This window comes from Artemia sp. Qi Xiang Cuo, chromosome 4 (genome assembly GCF_049724085.1).
Source record: "Artemia sp. Qi Xiang Cuo chromosome 4, ASM4972408v1, whole genome shotgun sequence".
In the NCBI taxonomy this organism is placed as follows: domain Eukaryota; kingdom Metazoa; phylum Arthropoda; class Branchiopoda; order Anostraca; family Artemiidae; genus Artemia; species Artemia sp. Qi Xiang Cuo.
In genome coordinates, this window is record NC_142797.1 from 1,223,242 (window position 1) to 1,245,513 (window position 22,272).

General features: G+C 34.5%; 1 protein-coding gene across 1 annotated transcript in view; it reads left to right on the top strand.

Moving 5' to 3' along the window:
- The window catches only part of LOC148952669 (RRP12-like protein), a 124,636-nt gene that overhangs the window by 84,021 nt on the left and 18,343 nt on the right, over positions 1-22,272 (top strand). Inside the window, exons 15-16 of the mRNA XM_089087331.1 lie at positions 12,141-12,305; positions 15,456-15,588. Coding sequence (XP_088943457.1) covers positions 12,141-12,305; positions 15,456-15,588 — 298 coding nt within the window. The remainder of the gene's footprint in view (positions 1-12,140; positions 12,306-15,455; positions 15,589-22,272) is intronic.

A 22,272-nucleotide genomic window follows, 5' to 3' on the forward strand; every position in this document is an offset into this window, starting at 1 on the left:
CTCGGACAAAGACTGGAAAACCATATCCGATCGGAGGTTTGAATTCTATAAATCAGCATAAAAATCCCCAGCGACAACAAATTGGTAACCAAAAGATGATGCAGAATCTGCCACTTTTTTCAAAACACTACAAGTCTTGGCAAACTTATTCAGTGACTGAATAGATTTACGATCATAAGGAAAATATGCATTAATAAAAACTAGTTCGGCAATTCGCACGGCCAAGATGTTTTCTTCACTATAGAACAGCACTGGCGTCGCGGATGAAAAAGAACTACGTTTCAAAATACAGGCGAGGCCTCCGGAAGGTCTACCAAACGTAGACCTTGCAGCATTCACAACCGCAATGTGATTCCCACTCCGTTTCAGCAGATTGGTATTAGCTGATGATAAAAGATGCTCTTGAAGACAGACGATATCGTATTTGCACGAAAGTTCGTCAATAATGTACTCTTTCCTACGCGTTCCGTTTATATTGTACGAAATAACCGAGAACTTTTGCAACATATTTTTTTCACACCGGCCGCAATACGAGACTTGAGTACTGTACACAATAGACTACACGAGGTGTGTGACTCGCCGCTGTTCGCACGATAAGGGATATTAGTACAGGGCGCATCTTTCGAAGAAGAGTGATTGCCAGCACAGCGCGCACATTATTCCACTTGACTGTTGTATTCGTTTAGAACGTGATCAGGAGACCTGCACTTAAAGCAACAACGCAGTACACTTATCAAGTCATAAACGCTGAAAATCTCGTATCCGATTTTCATACCATTTTTTATCGCGTCAATTTTACCAAACGAGTCCGAAAAGACTAACATGATAGTTTGGGATGACCCAGATCGGCTTGTGTCCTCGACTCCAGGGTGCGTTTTGAATTCACTAGCACTAAATGTCAGCGGGATTCCTTTTACTATTCCGAGGTACCGCTTCTGCAAAATCTTTGCGCCAGCACCCGAAACAACAGACTCACAGAAATCAGAGGCTACAGATTTCTCAATATTCACAAAAAGTTTATCTCTCAACGGCCGAACACTAGCAATCGAATCATGACCACTTAGTTCATCGACAAAGTCCTTACGGTTTGTCGGATCACTAATAGACGGTGGCAATTTAGAGACAAAAATAGTAGAATGGCTATCTGCTGGTTTTGAGGTACTGGCTCCAGACTGTGATGTGGCGGGAAATGGTTGGAATATGCCTCAAACCGGTTGGAAATTTTCTTTAACTGGACGTGCAGCTCATTCAATTACGAAAAAAAAGCAGAATAAGCTGTGGCTGACATCGATGGCACTTCATTGGGGCTTAGAATAATAAATACTGGGATGTCAAAATCGTCTGTGTTGCCATTCTTGATAAAGTCCAGAATATCATCTAGACGGCTCAGTGACGCTTTCGATCCAGTTCGCTTCTGAAATAAAGTTTCTGGATATAGCTTGGACCCAAGCCATTTCTTCACCTTCACGATATCATCAACGTCGAAAAAATCCGCACCAAACTTCTTGATCATCATCATCAATTCCTTTCTCAACGTTTTGCTGAACAAAATGCAGCACCGGACAATAATGCAAATTTTCTTCATCCCCTCCGGACATGATAAACAGCAATAGCGCGCTCACATTACGTCTTGCTCGTTCAAATGCTAAATGAATATTGACCTAATTAGGGGGAAATCATAGGTTAAAAAATAAATGTTGCACTCAAGGGAGTGCTGTGTTTAGAATAGGGCCTTCCCAATCCAAAGGAATTGTAATTGCTTGGTAAATTAAGCAAACGCGCCAGTAACCATTTTAATTCATTCATTATTTTTCTGGTGGTTTCCATGCGAGAGAAGTAAGGGAAGCATTGAAGGCTGTCTACCTTGTCCCTACAATTTTAAGGGGCAAGCCCAACAGGTACCACGGCTCTTGCTAACAACTCTCCACCCCTCTTCTACTTACTTTTCTTTCCCTACCTCAATCGCAGCGTAATTGCCTCTAAATATCGGATCTCCTATTTATTTATATTCGTCAACTGCTTGATGGCTCTCCAATATTATCACTGAAATAATTCGAGTTCAAACCACTTTTACAAAATATAAATAAATGTCCAGGAACTAGGTCAGTAGATTATAACATTTTTAATCCGTATAAAAGTGTCTAGAATTTACTTCTGGTCAGGTTTATATAATGATCTAACTATCCAACTATGAGTCGGACTATTTTCAGCTACTGTATAGTCTATGTCTAAGGGAGCAACCCTTTGTGTTATCTCTGTAAATTTCTTTTTTATATAGCTGCTATGGTTACTATACTGTCCAATGGTATGTTGAATTAGTAATTGCTTCCGGATGACAAGATTAACTTCTAACTTAATAGGATATGTGAAGCATTATTTTGCAGACTATTGCCACATATTGTGCAGCTTCTGTCTAAGGAAACACCCCTTTCTGTTATTGCTGCAATTTTTTCTAAGTCGCTCTAGTTGCTATAAGGAGCTATTTTTTTTACGGCTCTGGAATTTACTTTTGCTCCACTGTATATGATAGTATCACTATCCAACGATGAGTCGGACTATTTTCAACTACTGTGCAGCCTATGTCTTAGGAATTTTTAATTGAATATTACGTAAATTAACTTATGAATTAATTAAATTAGTAAACCAATAGAAATCAACCCAAAAAACTAAATATATTGAAGTCCCAATAACATCAAGATAAAAACATTTTGCACGCTCTTGGACCCACCTTAGGTCTTACCTGTAAACCGTTATTTTACAAGATTTTTCTTTTGCATACGTCAAAATTATAAAGTTTCTGGGCAGTAGCACATTTTTGTCAGTGTTGCCATGTTGAACTGCAAAAATAAATAAGCAAAACTAACTAGTTGAATTTGACGACATTGTTTTGTAAAAATTCGAAATTAACTATCAGTTGATTCCCGAATGCAGCAAGACCTTAAAAGGAAAGTTACGGTTTCTTAACTGTTTGGTGCCATATGCTTTTCGTTTATTTTTTGCTGAATTTCTGACCACGTTTCTTTTTTTTTTTTTTTTAACTTGGCATTCGCTACTACGAGAAAAAATAAATGCATAACTCCACAACGACTTTTTCATTAAAACTGTACTTCGATTTTCCCTAATTTTTCAAGATCCTATGCTTGGGCATATTTTTACTAATAAGTGTATATCTTTTCCCTTCTTCTGCTAAAAGTCATAGATTCTAATTGAGAGGAAAACCCCATTTCTTGAAAAATAAAGAAACACCTCAGCTTATGTTTTCCGTCAGAATAACATATGTTGTTTCAGCTCACCTTGTTTTTTTTTTCTTTTGACCAATAAATAAAGTCGAAATGAAATCTTAAAAGATTTGTTCTAACAATAACTAGCGGAATAAAACGGACCAAAGCTGAGATATAATATACTTTAACCAATTAAAACAATCAGATTTCATTTTCATTCTTCTAGGTACTTTAACAATTTGAAAAATAATTCGTTCTGGCGCTTTAAAAGAGATTTACAAAGTGACGACAAAGCTGAGATATAATATACTTTAACCCATTCAAACAATCAGATTTCTTTTTCATTCTTCTCGGTACTTTAACAATTTGAAAAATAATTCGTTCTGGCCGCTTTGAAAGAGGTTTACAAGCGGGCCGAAGCTGAGTTATAATACACTTTAACCAATTCAAAAAATCAGATTTCATTTTCACTCTCCTCGCTGCTTTAACAATTTGAAAAATGTTTCATTCTGGCCGCTTTGAAAGAGGTTTACAAAGCGGTTTACAAACGGGCCAAAGCTGAGATATAATATACTTTAACCAATTCAAACAATCAGATTTCATTTTCATTCTTCTAAGTACTTTAACAATTTGAAAAATAATTCGTTCTGGCGCTTTAAAAGAGATTTACAAAGCGACGACAAAGCTGAGATATAATATACTTTAACCAATTCAAACAATCAGATTTCTTTTTCATTCTCCTAGGTACTTTAACAATTTGAAAAATAATTCGTTCTGGCCGCTTTGAAAGAGGTTTGCAAGCGGGCCGAAGCTGAGTTATAATACACTTTAACCAATTAAAAAAATCAGATTTCATTTTCACTCTCCTCGCTGCTTTAACAATTTGAAAAATATTTCATTCTGGCCGCTTTGAAAGAGGTTTACAAAGCGGTTTACAAACGGGCCAAAGCTGAGATATAATATACTTTAACCAATTCAAACAATCAGATTTCTTTTTCATTCTCCTCGGTACTTTAACAATTTGAAAAATAATTCGTTCTGGCCGCTTTGAAAGAGGTTTGCAAGCGGGCCGAAGCTGAGTTATAATACACTTTAACCAATTCAAAAAATCAGATTTCATTTTCACTCTCCTCGCTGCTTTAACAATTTGAAAAATATTTCATTCTGGCCGCTTTGAAAGAGGTTTACAAAGCGGTTTACAAACGGGCCAAAGCTGAGACATAATATACTTTAAACAATTCAAATAATCAGATTTCTTTTTCATTCTCCTCGGTACTTTAACAATTTGAAAAATAATTCGTTCTGGCCGCTTTGAAAGAGGTTTGCAAGCGGGCCGAAGCTGAGTTATAATACACTTTAACCAATTCAAAAAATCAGATTTCATTTTCACTCTCCTCGCTGCTTTAACAATTTGAAAAATATTTCATTCTGGCCGCTTTGAAAGAGGTTTACAAAGCGGTTTACAAACGGGCCAAAGCTGAGATATAATATACTTTAACCAATTCAAACAATCAGATTTCATTTTCATTCTTCTAAGTACTTTAACAATTTGAAAAATAATTCGTTCTGGCGCTTTAAAAGAGATTTACAAAGCGACGACAAAGCTGAGATATAATATACTTTAACCAATTCAAACAATCAGATTTCATTTTCACTCTCCTCGCTGCTTTAACAATTTGAAAAATATTTCATTCTGGCCGCTTTGAAAAAGGTTTACAAAGCGGTTTACGAACGGGCCAAAGCTGAGATATAATATACTTTAACCAATTCAAACAATCAGATTTCATTTTCATTCTTCTAGGTACTTTAACCATTTGAAAAATAATTCGTTCTGGCGCTTTAAAAGAGATTTACAAAGCGACGACAAAGCTGAGATATAATATACTTTAACCAATTCAAAAAATCAGATTTCTTTTTCATTCTCCTTGGTACTTTAACAATTTGAAAAATAATTCTTTCTGGCCGCTTTGAAAGAGGTTTACAAGCGGGCCTAAGCTGAGTTATAATATACTTTAACCAATTCAAACAATCAGATTTCATTTTCATTCTTCTAAGTACTTTAACAATTTGAAAAATAATTCGTTCTGGCGCTTTAAAAGAGATTTGCAAAGCGACGACAAAGCTGAGATATAATATACTTTCACCAATTCAAAAAATCAGATTTCATTTTCATTCTCCTCGCTGCTTTAACAATTTGAAAAATATTTCGTTCTGGCCGCTTTGAAAGAGGTTTACGAAGCGGTTTACAAACGGGCCAAAGCTGAGATATAATATACTTTAACCAATTCAAACAATCAGATTTCATTTTCATTCTTCTAGGTACTTTAACAATTTGAAAAATAATTCGTTCCGGCGCTTTAAAAGAGATTTACAAAGCGACGACAAAGCTGAGATATAATATACTTTAACCAATTCAAACAATCAGATTTCATTTTCATTCTCCTAGGTACTTTAACAATTTGAAAAATAATTCGTTCTGGCCGCTTTGAAAGAGGTTTACAAGCGGGCCGAAGCTGAGTTATAATACACTTTAACCAATTCAAAAAATCAGATTTCATTTTCATTCTCCTAGGTGCTTTAACAATTTGAAAAATATTTCGTACTGGCCGCTTTGAAAGAGGTTTACAAAGCGGTTTACAAACGGGCCAAAGCTGAGATATAATATACTTTAACCAATTCAAACAATCAGATTTCATTCTTCTAGGTACTTTAACAATTTGAAAAATAATTCTTTCCGGCGCTTTAAAAGAGATTTACAAAGCGACGCCAAAGCTGAGATATAATATACTTTAACCAATTCAAACAATCAGATTTCTTTTTCATTCTCCTCGGTACTTTAACAATTTGAAAAATAATTCTTTCTGGCCGCTTTGAAAGAGGTTTACAAGCGGGCCAAAGCTGAGTTATAATACACTTTAACCAATTCAAAAAATCAGATTTCATTTTCATTCTCCTCGCTGCTTTAACAATTTGAAAAATATTTCGTTCTGGCCGCTTTGAAAGAGGTTTACAAAGCGGTTTACAAACGGGCCAAAGCTGAGATATAATATACTTTAACCAATTGAAACAATCAGATTTCATTTTCATTCTTCTAGGTACTTTAACAATTTGAAAAATAATTCGTTCTGGCGCTTTAAAAGAGATTTACAAAGCGACGACAAAGCTGATATATAATATACTTTAACCAATTCAAACAATCAGATTTCTTTTTCATTCTCCTCGGTACTTTAACAATTTGAAAAATAATTCGTTCTGGCCGCTTTGAAAGAGGTTTACAAGCGGGCCGAAGCTGAGTTATAATACACTTTAACCAATTCAAAAAATCAGATTTCATTTTCATTCTCCTCGCTGCTTTAACAATTTTAAAAATATTTCGTTCTGGCCGCTTTGAAAGAGGTTTACAAACGGGCCAAAGCTGAGATATAATATACTTTAACCAATTCAAACAATCAGATTTCATTTTCATTCTTCTAGGTACTTTAACAATTTGAAAAATAATTCGTTCTGGCGCTTTAAAAGAGATTTACAAAGCGACGACAAAGCTGAGATATAACATACTTTAACCAATTCAAACAATCAGATTTCTTCTTCATTCTCCTCGGTACTTTAACAATTTGAAAAATAATTCGTTCTGGCCGCTTTGAAAGAGGTTTACAAGCGGGCCAAAGCTGAGACATAATATACTTTAAACAATTCAAATAATCAGATTTCATTTTCATTCTCCTCGCTACTTTAACAATTTGAAAAATAATTCGTTCTGGCCGCTTTGAAAGAGGCTTACAAAGCGGTTTACAAACGGGCTAAAGCTGAGATATAATATACTTTAACCAATTCAAACAATCAGATTTCATTTTCATTCTTCTAGGTACTTTAACAATTTGAAAAATAATTCGTTCCGGCGCTTTAAAAGAGATTTACAAAGCGACGACAAAGCTGAGATATAATATACTTTAACCAATTCAAACAATCAGATTTCTTTTTCATTCTCCTCGGTACTTTAACAATTTGAAAAATAATTCGTTCTGGCCGCTTTGAAAGAGGTTTGCAAGCGGGCCGAAGCTGAGTTATAATACACTTTAACCAATTCAAAAAATCAGATTTCATTTTCATTCTCCTCTTTGCTTTAATAATTTGAAAAATATTTCGTTCTGGCCGCTTTGAAAGAGGTTTACAAACGGGCCAAAGCTGAGATATAATATACTTTAACCAATTCAAACAATCAGATTTCATTTTCATTCTTCTAGGTACTTTAACAATTTGAAAAATAATTCGTTCTGGCGCTTTAAAAGAGATTTACAAAGCGACGACAAAGCTGAGATATAACATACTTTAACCAATTCAAACAATCAGATTTCTTTTTCATTCTCCTCGGTACTTTAACAATTTGAAAAATAATTCGTTCTGGCCGCTTTGAAAGAGGTTTACAATCGGGCCTAAGCTGAGTTATAATACACTTTAACCAATTCAAAAAATCAGATTTCATTTTCATTCTCCTCGCTGCTTTAATAATTTGAAAAATATTTCGTTCTGGCCGCTTTGAAAGAGGTTTACAAACGGGCCAAAGCTGAGATATAATAAACTTTAACCAATTCAAACAATCAGATTTCATTTTCATTCTTCTAGGTACTTTAACAATTTGAAAAATAATTCATTCTGGCGCTTTAAAAGAGATTTACAAAGCGACGACAAAGCTGAGATATAACATACTTTAACCAATTCAAACAATCAGATTTCTTCTTCATTCTCCTAGGTACTTTAACAATTTGAAAAATAATTCGTTCTGGCCGCTTTGAAAGAGGTTTACAAGCGGGCCGAAGCTGAGTTATAATACACTTTAACCAATTCAAAAAATCAGATTTCATTTTCATTCTCCTCGCTGCTTGAACAATTTGAAAAATATTTCGTTCTGGCCGCTTTGAAAGAGGTTTACAAAGCGGTTACAAACGGGCCAAAGCTGAGATATAATATACTTTAACCAATTCAAACAATCAGATTTCATTTTCATTCTTCTAGGTACTTTAACAATTTGAAAAATAATTCGTTCCGGCTCTTTAAAAGAGATTTACAAAGCGACGACAAAGCTGAGATATAATATACTTTAACCAATTCAAACAATCAGATTTCTTTTTCATTCTCCTAGGTACTTTAACAATTTGAAAAATAATTCGTTCTGGCCGCTTTGAAAGAGGTTTACAAGCGGGCCGAAGCTGAGTTATAATACACTTTAACCAATTCAAAAAATCAGATTTCATTTTCATTCTCCTCGCTGCTTGAACAATTTGAAAAATATTTCGTACTGGCCGCTTTGAAAGAGGTTTACAAAGCGGTTTACAAACGGGCCAAAGCTGAGATATAATATACTTTAACCAATTCAAACAATCAGATTTCATTTTCATTCTTATATGTAATTTAACAATTTGAAAAATAATTCGTTCTGGCGCTTTAAAAGAGATTTACAAAGCGACGACAAAGCTGAGATATAATATACTTTAACCAATTCAAACAATCAGATTTCATTTTCATTCTTCTAGGTACTTTAACAATTTGAAAAATAATTCGTTCTGGCCGCTTTGAAAGAGGTTTACAAGCGGGCCGAAGCTGAGTTATAATACACTTTAACCAATTCAAAAAATCAGATTTCATTTTCATTCTCCTCGCTACTTTAACAATTTGAACCTCATTAAGACTTCTTAATTTTGCTTTCTCAACATAACTAATCACCGTTACACTCATGCTAAGGCATGATTGCCCAGGGACAGGGTGTCAGACCCGACTCTGCGTGGAAACCTTCAAATTTTTACGATTTTACATTTTTACGATTGCATTTTTTGTATAATTTAGATGGTTTGTAATATCCAATCCAGAGTGGAGAGCGGTAGGGAATCAACCCCTCCTGAGACTGGTTGAAAGGATCTTCCCCAAAGGAAAAATTGCAGTATAAAAATTCCCTACCCCCCCCCCTTCAAAGAGGTAGAATTATCATGATATTTTATAATTCGTTTAATATTTATAAACAATCGCTGTTTGATTAATTTCAGTTACAGTATTGTATTACATATCCTAAGAGTCTTGGTAAAAAGAAGAAGCAATATTTTAAGATTATTGCAATCAAAGGGCTTTCTAATTTTGTTTTGCTGTGCGATTCTTTCTTCTAAAATCTAGACTATAAAAAGGCCCAGGAAAGTAGATGTTAGGAAGTATTACACAGTGGAAACTGACTAAATATTTTATTCTGTTTATATAAAAAGGCATCTTTCTATTTGGTAAATAGTCAAAAGTAAAAATGATCAAAAAGAAGACAAAAAAACGTTTACACCTTAAAATGCAACAAGCAGTTTAAGATTATTTTGCCAGTCATTTTAAGTTTCCTCCTTCTAACTGCTGTTAACACATTTTAGCGCTGAAATGATATCTGACGTTTGTATTGTTTTTTCCCCAAAAATTAACAAAGTTTTGAAATAAATGTTTCATAGTTTTGTTTTTAAGATTTATTAAGATTTTAGATTAAATTTTGGTGATGATTTGTAACTGTTTTTTTTTTCTCATATAAAAGTTTTATCTGTAAATGGGGGTATCTCCATGTGTGAGTTTTTTTTACGAATGATAAAATAGGTCTTGGGCACTAGAGTGGTACTAAAACTAAATTAGGATAGAACGAATTATGTTTCAAATTGTTAAAGTAGCGAGGAGAATGAAAATGAAATCTGATTATTTGAATTGGTTAAAGTATATTATATCTCAGCTTTGGCCCGTTTGTAAACCGCTTTGTAAGCCTCTTTCAAAGCGGCCAGAATGAATTATTTTTCAAATTGTTAAAGTAGCGAGGATAATGAAATCTGATTTTTTGAATTGGTTAAAGTGTATTATAACTCAGCTTTGGCCCGCTTGTAAACCTCTTTCAAAGCGGCCAGAAAGAATTATTTTTCAAATTGTTAAAGTACCGAGGAGAATGAAAAAGAAATCTGATTGTTTGAATTGGTTAAAGTATATTATATCTCAGCTTTGTCGCTGCTTTGTAAATCTCTTTTAAACCGCTAGAACGAATTATTTTTCAAATTTTTAAAGTACCGAGAAGAATGAAAATGAAATCTGATTATTTGAATTGGTTAAAGTATATTATATCTCAGCTTTGGCCCGTTTGTAAACCGCTTTGTAAGCCTCTTTCAAAGCGGCCAGAATGAATTATTTTTCAAATTGTTAAAGTAGCGAGGAGAATGAAAATGAAATCTGATTATTTGAATTGTTTAAAGTATATTATAACTCAGCTTTTGGCCCGCTTGTAAACCTCTTTCAAAGCGGCCAGAAAGAATTATTTTTCAAATTGTTAAAGTACCGAGGAGAATGAAAAAGAAATCTGATTGTTTGAATTGGTTAAAGTATATTATATCTCAGCTTTGTCGCTGCTTTGTAAATCTCTTTTAAAGCGCTAGAACGAATTATTTTTCAAATTCTTAAAGTACCGAGAAGAATGAAAATGAAATCTGATTGTTTGAATTGGTTAAAGTGTATTATATCTCAGCTTTGGCCCGTTTTATTCCGCTAGTTATTGTTAAAATAAATCTTTTAAGATTTCATTCCGACTTTATTTATTGGTCAAAAGAATAAAACAAGGCGAGTTGAAGCCAACCAATGAAATTCATTCTTATTTAAAGCATCTAGTGTAACAGGTAACAAGGTTGTTTTGCTGACGGGTTTTATGGTATTCTGACGGAAAACATAAGCTGAGGTGTTTCTTGTTTTTTCTAGAAATGGGATTTTCCTCTCAGTTAGAACTTATGACTTTTAGCAGAAGAAGGGAAAAGATATACACTTATTAGTAAAAATATGCCCAAGCATAGGATCTTGAAAAATTAGGGGAAATCGAAGTACAGTTTTAATGAAAAAGTCGTTGTGGAGTTATGCATTTATTTTTTCTCGTAGTAGCGAATGCCAAGTTAAAAAAAAAAAAGAAACATGGTCAGAAATTCAGCAAAAAATAAACGAAAAGTATATGGCACCAAACAGTTAAGAAGCCGTAACTTTCCTTTTAAGGTGATGCATTCGGGAATCAACTGATAGTTAATGTCGAATTTTTACAAAATGTCGTCAATTTCAACTAGTTAGTTTTGCTTATTTATTTTTGCAGTTCAACATGGCAACACTGACGAAAATATGCTACTGCCCAGAAACTTCATAATTTTGAAGCAAGCAAAAGAAAAATCTTGTAAAATAACGGTTTACAGGTATGAAAGACCTAAGGTGGGTCCAAGAGCGTGCAAAATGTTTTCATCTTGATGTTATTGGGAATTCAATATATTTAGTTTTTGGGTTACTTGACTCATCAGATAACTTGACTCATCTTCATTGCGCCTCTGATTTGCCACCCTCCTTGAAAGAAACTTGGTAGTGTTTTTTATTTATTGAGCACATAGTACGTCGCCCACTATTTTTATTTTTCGTCCACAGTTTGTGGTTAATTTGTACTGAAAAGAGTAGTTCTTTTTAAGTATTTTAATAAGACTCAAGTCGAAGCTATACCTATTTCGAGTAACCAGAGGTGGCTTTGACCGTTGAACTCGATATAGTCTTCTTGTACAACCATTCTGACTTTATGACCTATAAGTTATGAAATTTGCCCATTGTTTACATGTCGTATTTGTTATTGCAAAATATATAGAAATTTCTCGAGGGAAAACTTTTATGGGAGGGGGTCATTTTCTAGGGAGTATTCTCCACGGAGGAGGGAAGAATTCCAATTATGATTCGAAGAAAGATCAGAAACTAATTAAAAATTAAAAGTTGAAGGTCTTTTCTATTATAAAAGAAAATGATCATAACCTACCACAAAATGAAAAAAAAATGGATTTGATTTGTTCTTCAGTTGGTATACTTTGTTTACCCTTTCAGGTTAACTTTTTCATATTTATTTAATTATTTTAGGTTCGACTTCGATGTATTACAAAAATAGTTCAGAACTTGGATTCATCGGCTCAGGAAGTGTTCACTACAGCTCTTCAAGAAGCCTTGTTGAATATCAAGTCGTCTGGAGAAAAGGCCAGGACTGCTGCTTTTGTCCTGATTACTGAAATTGGAAAAACTTTACAAGTAAGAAAAACGAAATTATTATTTAGTTTTTTTCAGTTAGTGCATTTTAACATATTTTATGGTAAGTTTTTGGATAACCTGTATATTTCCAGACAGTTAGGTTTCTGTAGAATAAAGTAGCTAGATTGAAAATTCTGTAGAACAAAGTAAGTAAGTAGTAGAATAAATTAAGTAAGTAAGTAAAGTAAGTAGAAAAAAGTAACTAGAATAAAAATTCTGTAGAATAAAGTAAGTAAGTAAGTAAAGTAACTAGAATAAAAATTCTGTATAATAAAGTAAGTAAGTAGTAGAATAGAGTAAGTAAGTAAAGTAAGTAGAATAAAGTAACTAGAATAAAAATTCTGTAGAATAAAGTAAGGTTCTGGGAAGTGTCAAGTTTCAGTTTGAATACCGGATCTCAAGTCATTTGTTTTTTTTTTTTTTTTTTTTTTTTTTAAGACATAAAATAAACTTAAAAAATTCAGCTTGAGCCAACAAGGAGATAAGCTCAAAAAGAAGGCTACCTAATATAAAAAAAATGAATAAAACCCTACAAAAATAAAATAATCGCCAAACACATAAATATCGAAACCCAACGGAAAAATTAAAAATAGAAAACAAGAAAAAGGATTAGAATTATTTAGTTTCTTTCAATGAGAATATTTTAGCAAGTTATAAAAAAAAGTAGTTGGGGTTCTTATCAAAACCGTAGTAGGGGTTCTGAGCCCTTCTTACTCAAATTAACCAAAAAAGAAGTTGATGGCTTTGCGAAGAAAAGTTTTGCGCACCTGCTTGTGTGAACAGCTTCAGTTGATGTTCTATCAAAAATCATTGTTCTAGTCATTTTCTTGTTTAGTCAGTATTTTAGTCATTTTTTTAATGACTAAATAGTCATATTTAGTCATCATTTATGGCAAATTTGTTTAGTGACATTGAGCTAGTCTCGAGATTTAAAATTATGTGTTTGAATTCGTTAAGGATATCGCTTAAATAGCTCTGCTTTGCTTTTGCTTCTGATTGAGAATTTGTTTACAAGTTACTCTTTGTGGTCAGGTCGGTAGAGTTTATTCAAAAGGTTTGGGTCTTTTCCAGTGACTTTTGATTTACCATCTGTGGTTAGAGATTTTCTGTTTTCTGAAAGGCGTTAATTTTTTTTCTTGCGGAAAAATTTCGATTAGGTAAATTTTGATGCTAAGGTTATCTATAACATATCATCAAGTCCTGAAAGTCCTGAAATAAGAATAAACTAAGAACACAAATAGCATTCTGACAAGTCAATCAAAAATTTCATCCTTCTAAAAAAAAAACTTCGCCGGTTTTTTTTATTCCCCTCTGTTCCTCGACGTTCAACATTTTAATATCAAACTGGGACACGGATGTCCAGAAAAGAACATCCCCGAACTGATACCACATATCAGGTGTCATCCAGGTAAAAAGCATCCACATGAAAATAGGACAAGTAAGCAATTGACTCAAATTACCCTTTAAGTCTTTGCTATTTTAAGTATATATATATATATATATATATATATATATATATATATATATATATATATATATATATATATATATATATATATATATATATATATATATATATATATATATATATGCACGGTTGTCCACCCCAATCTATTCAACGCCACTTTCCCAGGAATGTTCCCATTTCACTTATATCTTTCCTTGCGATATCATATATATATATATATATATATATATATATATATATATATATATATATATATATATATATATATATATATATATATATATATATATGTATATATATATATATATATATATATATATATATATATGCACGGTTGTCCACCCCAATCTATTCAACGCCACTTTCCCAGGAATGTTCCCATTTCCCTTATATCTTTCCTTGCGATATCCTCTGACCCAACCCGGGGATGACCTGCTTTTCGTTTGGCCCTAGGTAGTTGGCTGAAAAGGACAATATTTGGCAATCTGTCATCTTTCGTCCGCAGAACGTACCCTAGTCATCTCCACCTTTCTCTCATTATAGCCCTAAAAACTGGGATTGAACCGCACTTTCCGTACAGCGTACTGTCTGAGATGCCGTCAGTCAGTCTGGTACCCAAATCAATCCGTAGGAAATTTCTCTGGAAAACATCTAGCAAATCTTCCTCCGTTTTTCAGAGGATCCATGCTACAGAACCATGCTTCACCATAACTGCCTGTCATAACTGCAGCTTCCATTTTATATATATATATATATATATATATATATATATATATATATATATATATATATATTCCAACCCCTCCACTCTAAATTATTTCTCCAATGAAAATTCCGCTGATGAATTTGTCTTAAAAATACAGGTAAATAAATATTTCCTGCAAAAAATGAATAGTTTTCCTGCAAAAAATTCAAAACATTTCTTCTATCTGCAAATCGGTCTGAAAAATGCAGGGTAAAAAAAAACTCACAATTGAGACCGTTAGACAAATTCCAATGGAGGTAAACCAAGTCTTCTTCATTCTTTTCGTATAAATTAAGTAAGGGTATAAATTAGAATTTGGTCTTTTTTAACTCTTGTTGAAAAATTACTCGTAATTTACATTACAAAAAAAAATCATTTTTTTCTTTTGTCTTGAATTTATTTTGTAACTTTTTACCGTCAGAGGTTAAATTTATACTTTTGATATTACTATGGAAATGTGATAGCTTTCGGTAAGATGCTTAATATTTTAAGCTACACATAAATTAGGCATCTAACCATGTTTGCATGTTAGCCATTTGGCTTTTAAAAATGCGGCAAAATTAATAAATTTTGAACAAAATTGATAAAAAAAAAGCATAGAATTGTTTTGTAATATTAATTAGATATTTAGGGGGTTGCCTGTCAGGGCATAAAGCAATTTTTAAAAGCTTTTGGTTTATTCTTAACAAGAATATAGTAAGGAACGAATCACATTGTCATCACTTTTACCCAAGTCGCTCTTCAAAATAAAAATAATCGGACGAATTTCCGTAAATTATATTATCTAATGTCTTGTTTGTTAAGTTAATCTTTTATTTATTTTTCTTTGTTTTTATTCGCAACAAACTTAAGGGTATCCGATACCTTGTTGAGATCTTTGAAACTATGACTTTTACGTTATCTATATTCAGAATAATATTTTTCTTTTTGATTATAGAAATGGTCAAATGGTGATGAGGAAAAAGCTTTAAGAGATTTTCTTCACATTCTGTTACCAGGATTGGCGGCGTCTCTGCCACAAGTAGTATCTACTTTACATGCATTGTCCTTCTTGGTACACGAATTTTCTAGTAAGTCGTTTTCTCATGAATTTGTTCAAGAGGGATTGACAATACATAAATCCATATTGTTTGACTTTATGGCCTTTTGTTTCACGGGGGGGGGGGGGTGGTTGAAGGTCAGGGGGCGGACTTGCACTTTGAGGTCATTGTTTTTCAATTTGACTAAGGGGGCCCACACACTTACCATGATGCAATTTGCTGTTTGCCGTGGAATTTACTCTGACAGTAATGTTCCTTGAGTGTGAATTTTGTGGGAGCAAGCTTCAGTGGCAGTGTAGATTTGTGTGGTCATTGTCAAGTAATGTGCAGAGGAGAACTCCCACGCTAAGCCCTTCTTTAAAATCTCAGGATTTTCACTATTTATCCCCAGAATAAATAGCATTTTTGCTATTTTAACCCAGGATCTTTACTGTTTATTCTTCAGTATTTTCTATTTATATTTGTTTAATAGAATTTACTATTTATTCCCCATCTTTGAATTTGGCATAAGTGTTATTTGCTCTACATGCAGAGCCGTATCCAGTTTTTTTGTTCACGGTTTTTTTCTGGGAGGGGAGGGGATTACATAAAAAAACTTTGAAAGACGCATCAAAAATTTATTTTATGCATTGTGTTACGTTTTTACGTGTCGGACAAACATTTCTGTGGAAAGGAGGGGGGGATCAAAATAGTTTGTTTTCTAAAAAAAAAAAATCAAAGTTTTCTCGAATTTTCTTTCTCGAAAAACTCAGAGAGTTTGGAGTTTGGAGCAAACTCCAAATAAAACTAGATTCCTACTGAAAAGATAATGTGAAAATGAAGATTGACAATGTTGGACTGTGGTGTTGTATATACTGAGATTTGTGCTCGGATGAAGTTTTTCCCAAACTATCATTTCTTTGTAACAAGTTCCCTGGAGAAGTTGTGAAATGTAATTTAATTAGATATATTAACTATAATACATTAGATGTAAATTATTAAATTTATAATATATTTTTTAAATACATTTATATGAAATCAAATTATATTAAAATGCAATTTTGACGGTCTGTACATCTTATTAACTTACATGAGAAATAGTTTCCGGGAATCTTTTCTTACCTTGCTTCTCTATGAAAAACTTATTTTTTGGAAAGTTTTTTTAATTAATTTTTTTTCGTTTTTGATTGTAAAAAGTTTCAAGTTTTAAAAAATTCTTTATTTCAAAATCAAACTTTTTTTTAAAATAAAATGTTCATGAAAGTAACAAAAATGGTAACAAAGTAACAATATAAAAGTGAAAAAATACGTTTGACCCCTTTGAAATGAGCCCCCTTTGAAGTTTATACGACGACCTCTTCTATATGAAATTCGTCTGGGAAAAAAAATAAATGGAGTGTGGGGGGAGGCTAGCTGCCCTCCGATCACTTTTTACTCTTAAATGAATTACAACTTTCAAACTTCCAATCAAATGAGCCCTCTATGAAGTTTATACGAGCATCCCTTCCATAATAACCATATATGCCCCAAGGGCATGACTTACAACGCCTACTCTTGGGCCCTGGGGGCCGTGTCGACACTTGAGTTGTTGTTATCTGAACTTTGAACTTATTTTATCGAAATGTCTATCTCAAAATTTTTATCTTATGCATCTAGGGCGTGGATTGGGGGGGGGGGCTAGTTTCCCTCTAATCTCTTTTGACTCTTAAAAAGTGAACGAGTACTATCAATTTTCAATCAAAAAGCCCTCTCCAAAGTCTATACAAACATCGCTTCCAGAAAAAACCATATATGCCCCCAGTGTAATACTCAGAACGCCCTGCCTCCGGGCCTTGGTGGGTTGCATCGACGTAGGTGTTTTTCTGGTCTTACCTTTGAACGATTTTTCATGAAATTCCTATTTTAAACATTGTGTCGGATTGGCTTGGGGAAAAAAGGGTGGTTGGGGGGGGGGGCGGTTCTAGTTGCCCTCGGATATCTTTTGACTCTTAAAAAGTGAACTAGAACTTTCAATTTCAAATCAAATGAGCCCTCTGAAGTATATACGAGCATCCCTTTCATAAGAACCATACACGTCCCCAGGACAACAATTACAACGCCGACCCCCCTGGGCCTGGGGGGGTTGTGTTGACACCGGAGTTTTTGTTATCTAATTTTTGAACAATTTTTAAAAAACTGGCTTTGTCAAAATTTGTAGCGGATGGCTTTGCGGAAAAAAAGGGCAAGGGGGGGTTAGTTGCCTTTAAATCTCTTGACCCTTAAAAAGTGAACTAGAACTTTCAGTTTCCAATCAAATGAGATCTCTATGAAGTTTATACAAGCATCACTTTCATAAGAACCATACATGCCCTTAGGGCATAACTTAGAAAGCCTTCTCCCGGGCTCTGGGGGGTTGTATTGACACAGGAGTTTTTCTTATCCGACCTTTGAACTATTTTATTTTTAACAAAATGTCCATCTCAAAATTTTCATCAGATGGGTTTTGAAAAAAAAGGCGTGGGGGGAGCTAGTTGCCCTTGAATCTCTTTTGACTATTAAAAAGTGAACTCGAACCTTCAATTTCCAGTCAAATGAGTCTTCTCTGAAGTTTATACGAGTATCCCTTTCATAAGAACCATATATGCCCCAGGGCATAACCTACAACGCCTGCCCCCGGGCCCTGGGGGGTTGTGTAGACACCTGAGTTTTGTTATCTGACTTTTGAACTGTTTTTAACTTAATGGCTATCTAAAAAAATTTTTTCGGATGCATTCGAGGAAAAAGGGGCGTGAGGGGGGGGGGGCTATTTGTCTTCCAATCTCTTTTGACTCTCAAAAACTGAACTAGAACTTTCAATGTCCAATCAAATTAGCCCTCTCTGAAGTATGTGCGTGCAACCCTTTCATAAGAACCATGTATTCCCCGAGGGCATAACTTACAACGCCTGCCTTCCGGCCCTGGGGGGCTGTGTGTCTACCCCGGAGTTTTCTTTATATGGTCTTTGAACTATTTTTATAAAAAATTGCTATCTCAAAGTTCTTATCAGATGGATTTGAGAAAAAAGGGTGTGGAGGGGGGCCAGGTGCCCTTCAATTTCATTTGACTCTTAAAAAGTGAACTAGAACTTACAATTTCCAATCGAATGAGCCCTCTTTGAAGTTTATAGGAGCATCCCTCCCATAAAAACCATATATGCCCCCAGGGTATAACTTACAACGCCTGCCCCTGGGCCCTGGGGTTTGTGTCGACACCGGAGTTTTTTTATATGGTCTTTTAAATATTTTTAAAAAAACAGCTATCTAAAAATTTTTATCGGATGCATTTGGTAAAAGAAGGCATGGGAGGGGGGCTGGTTACCCTCCAAACTCTTTTGACACTTAAAAAGTGAACTAGAACTTTCATTTTCCAATCAAATGAGCCCTCTCTGAAGTTTATACGAGCATTCCTTCCATAAGAACCATATATGCCCCAAAAGCATAACTAATAACCCTTGCCCTGAAGACCCTGGGAGGGAATGTCATGCTCAAAGATATAATTTCCAGAACTTTCAACTACGTTGAACAAAATGGCTATCTTAAAAATTTGATTTGATGTGTTTGGGGAAATGGTGGGCGTGGAAGGGGTGTTAGTTGCCTTCCAGTCACTTTCGACCATTAAAAAGGGCACTGGCTATTTAAATTTCCAATCGAATGAGTCCTTTTTGAAGTTTCTACGACAACGCTTTCTATAAAAACCTTATATACCCCCAGGGCATTACTTATAACCCTTGCCATGAGGGTTGTGGCGGGGTGGTCATCCTCAAAGGCCTAATTTCCAGAATTTTCAACCACGTTGAACAAAATGGCTATCTCAAAGTTTTGATTGGATGTGTTTGGGGAAAAGGTGGGCGTGAGAGGGTGGTTAGTTGCCCTCTAATCACTTTCGAGTATTATAAAGGGCCCTAGAACTTTGAAGTTCCAATCGAATGAGCCCTTTTTGAAGTTTCTAGACAAAGCCTTCTATAAAAAGCTTGCTTGCCCCCAGGGCGTATCTTACAACCCTTGCCCTGAGGGCTTTGGGGGATTTTCCTCCTCAAAAACATAATTTCTATGTGGAAATAAACTACGTAGAACAAAATGGCGTAGATCTCAAAATTTTGATTGGATGTGTTTGGGGAAATGGTAGCCGTAGAAGGGGTGTTCGTTGCCTTCCAGTCACTTTTGACCCTTAAAAAGGGCACTAGAACCCTCGATTTCCAACCGAATGAGCCCCCTTGAAGTTTTTACGACGACCCCTTCCATATGAAGTGCCTCTGGGAAAAACAAATAATAAATAAATAAATAATAAAATATTGGAGCCGTATGGCCTTTACTATAGGCAACTAATGTCTGGAGTGACCTACATTATATATGTCCAAAATTCTCATTCGCTCCACCTGTAATGGAAAGAATGATAGATAAGGTTATTTGGGTCATGGCAAAAAAAAAAACGCGCAGCTGCATACAAAATCATAACGCATAACAATAAAGTAACATAACAATAACAAAAACATACATAATAAGGCTCATAATAACACATAATAATCAAACAGTTTGTGGTAAGGAGCCACCTGGCTCAATAGTAACCAACACTAAAAAATGGGATACATCAAAAGAATCAGATTTGTATAGTGATTTCAAATATATAAGTTTCATCAGGTTTAGTTCAACCCATCAAAAGTTATGCGCTTGAGAAAATTTGGCTGATTTTCGAAAAAAGGGGGAAAGACCCCCTAAAAGCTATATAGCCTTAATGAAAATCACATAATCAGATTCAGCGTATTAGAGAACCCTACTGTAGAGGTTTTAAGTTCCTATCTGCAAAAATGTGGAATTTTGTAAATTTTTTTTTTGCCAGAAGAAAGATCACGTATGCGTGTTTTGTTTTTTTTTTGTTTTTTTTTTTTTTTTTTTTTAGGGGTGATCGCATCTACCCAGTGGTCCTAGAAAATCAGGGGAGGGCTCAGTTGAACGGAAATTAAAAGTTATAGTGCCCTTTTCAAGTGACCAAAAAAATGGAGGGCAACTAGGCCTCCTCCCACGCTCATTTTTCCCAAAGTCACCCGATCAAAATTTTGAGATAGCCATTTTGTTCAGCATGATCGAAAATATAATAAATATGTCTTTTAGGATGACTTATCCCCCAAAGTCTCCGGGGGGAAGGGCTGAAAGTTATGAACTTTACCCAATGTTTACATATCAATCAATCAATCAATTTATTAATACTAAAAAAAAACAATACAATTACAAACTTAAAATTTAAACACGCCCAAGAAGCTAAGCTTGTAAAGGGCCAACAAAACAAAAAAGACACAATTATAAAGCACAAAAAAAAAAAAAAAAAAAAAAAAAAAAAAAAAAATTGGATAAGAGATATTTATGAAAATAGGAGAAATAATAGGAGAAAATAGGAGAATTATTTGAAATATATTGAATGAAAAAAAGACATATTAATGTGGATGGAATGCAAAAAAAAAAAGAAGAAAAAAAGGGGGAAAATACTATACTGGAAATACCCAGCGAGAAAGTGCCTTTGCAGAAAGAGATAGAGGGACATCAGGAGGGATGGACTTCCATAGTAAAATAGATTGATAAACAGGAGACCTCTGACCTGCTGTCGATGATCGCTTAGGTAAAATGAACCTGCGATAAGAGCTACGTAAAAAAGAAGAGTACCTACCTGAGCCTGACAGAAAGAAAAATTGCTGCAGAGATGGTGGAAGTGTACCTAGAAAAGCAGAATGTGCTAAATAAAGGTAACATTTACCCACAATACGATCCAGCGGAGCTATTCCAGTATCATTATAAAGATCAGAGGAAGGGTAAAAACGAGGTAGAAGAAAAGTAGCCTTCACTGCCCTATTTTGGGCTCTTTGAAGTGAGCAGAGAAGAGATTTTTTAGTACTACCCCTGACAGAACAGCAATAAGAAAGGTAAGGAAAAATAAAAGCATAATAAAGAGAAGGCATAACATCTGGGGGAAGAAATGAGTTAACCCTGTATAACATTGAAGATTGGCAGAGGACAAGGGAACGTGTATGAGTAATATGGGGTTTAAAAGAAAGAAAACAGTCAAGATACACACCAAGAAATTTCACTATAGTAGTTTGCGGTATAAGATCGTTCTCAGAAGTCAGTATAGTTGGCTCTCTTACGTCTCTCATACGATAAGGGGTTTTAAAGTGCACATTGACACTTTTTTAGCTGTTAAGAGTCATGCCATTTGACCAGCACCAATCTTTTACTTTATCACGAAGACCTTGAGCTAGGGAAGTGGCAGATGGCAGGTCCACTGCAGCAATGAAGAAGTTACTGTCATCAGCAAAAAGTATAGGGTGCACAAGGGGATGAAGACCATCAACAAGATCATTAATATAAATTAAAAACAAAAGTGGTCCAAGCACAGAGCCCTGTGGGACACCTTTCTCAATAGGCAAGGCAGAGGAAGAAGTACCATTAACTGAAACATACTGAGATCTCCTTGAGAGGTAAGACCTAAACCATTCAAATGGGACTCCATGCACTCCAAATGAAGATAATTTAGACAAAAGAACAGAGTGAACGACCATATCAAATGCCTTTGAAAAGTCAATAAATAGACCCAAAACACACAAGCCCTTGTCATGTTTATCACGCACAAACTCTGTTGCATCTGAAAGTGCATTCAAGGTAGAGAAACTGGGACGAAAGCCATACTGATGGTTAGTTATGAGAGAATTACCTGCAGTCGTATTAGTAC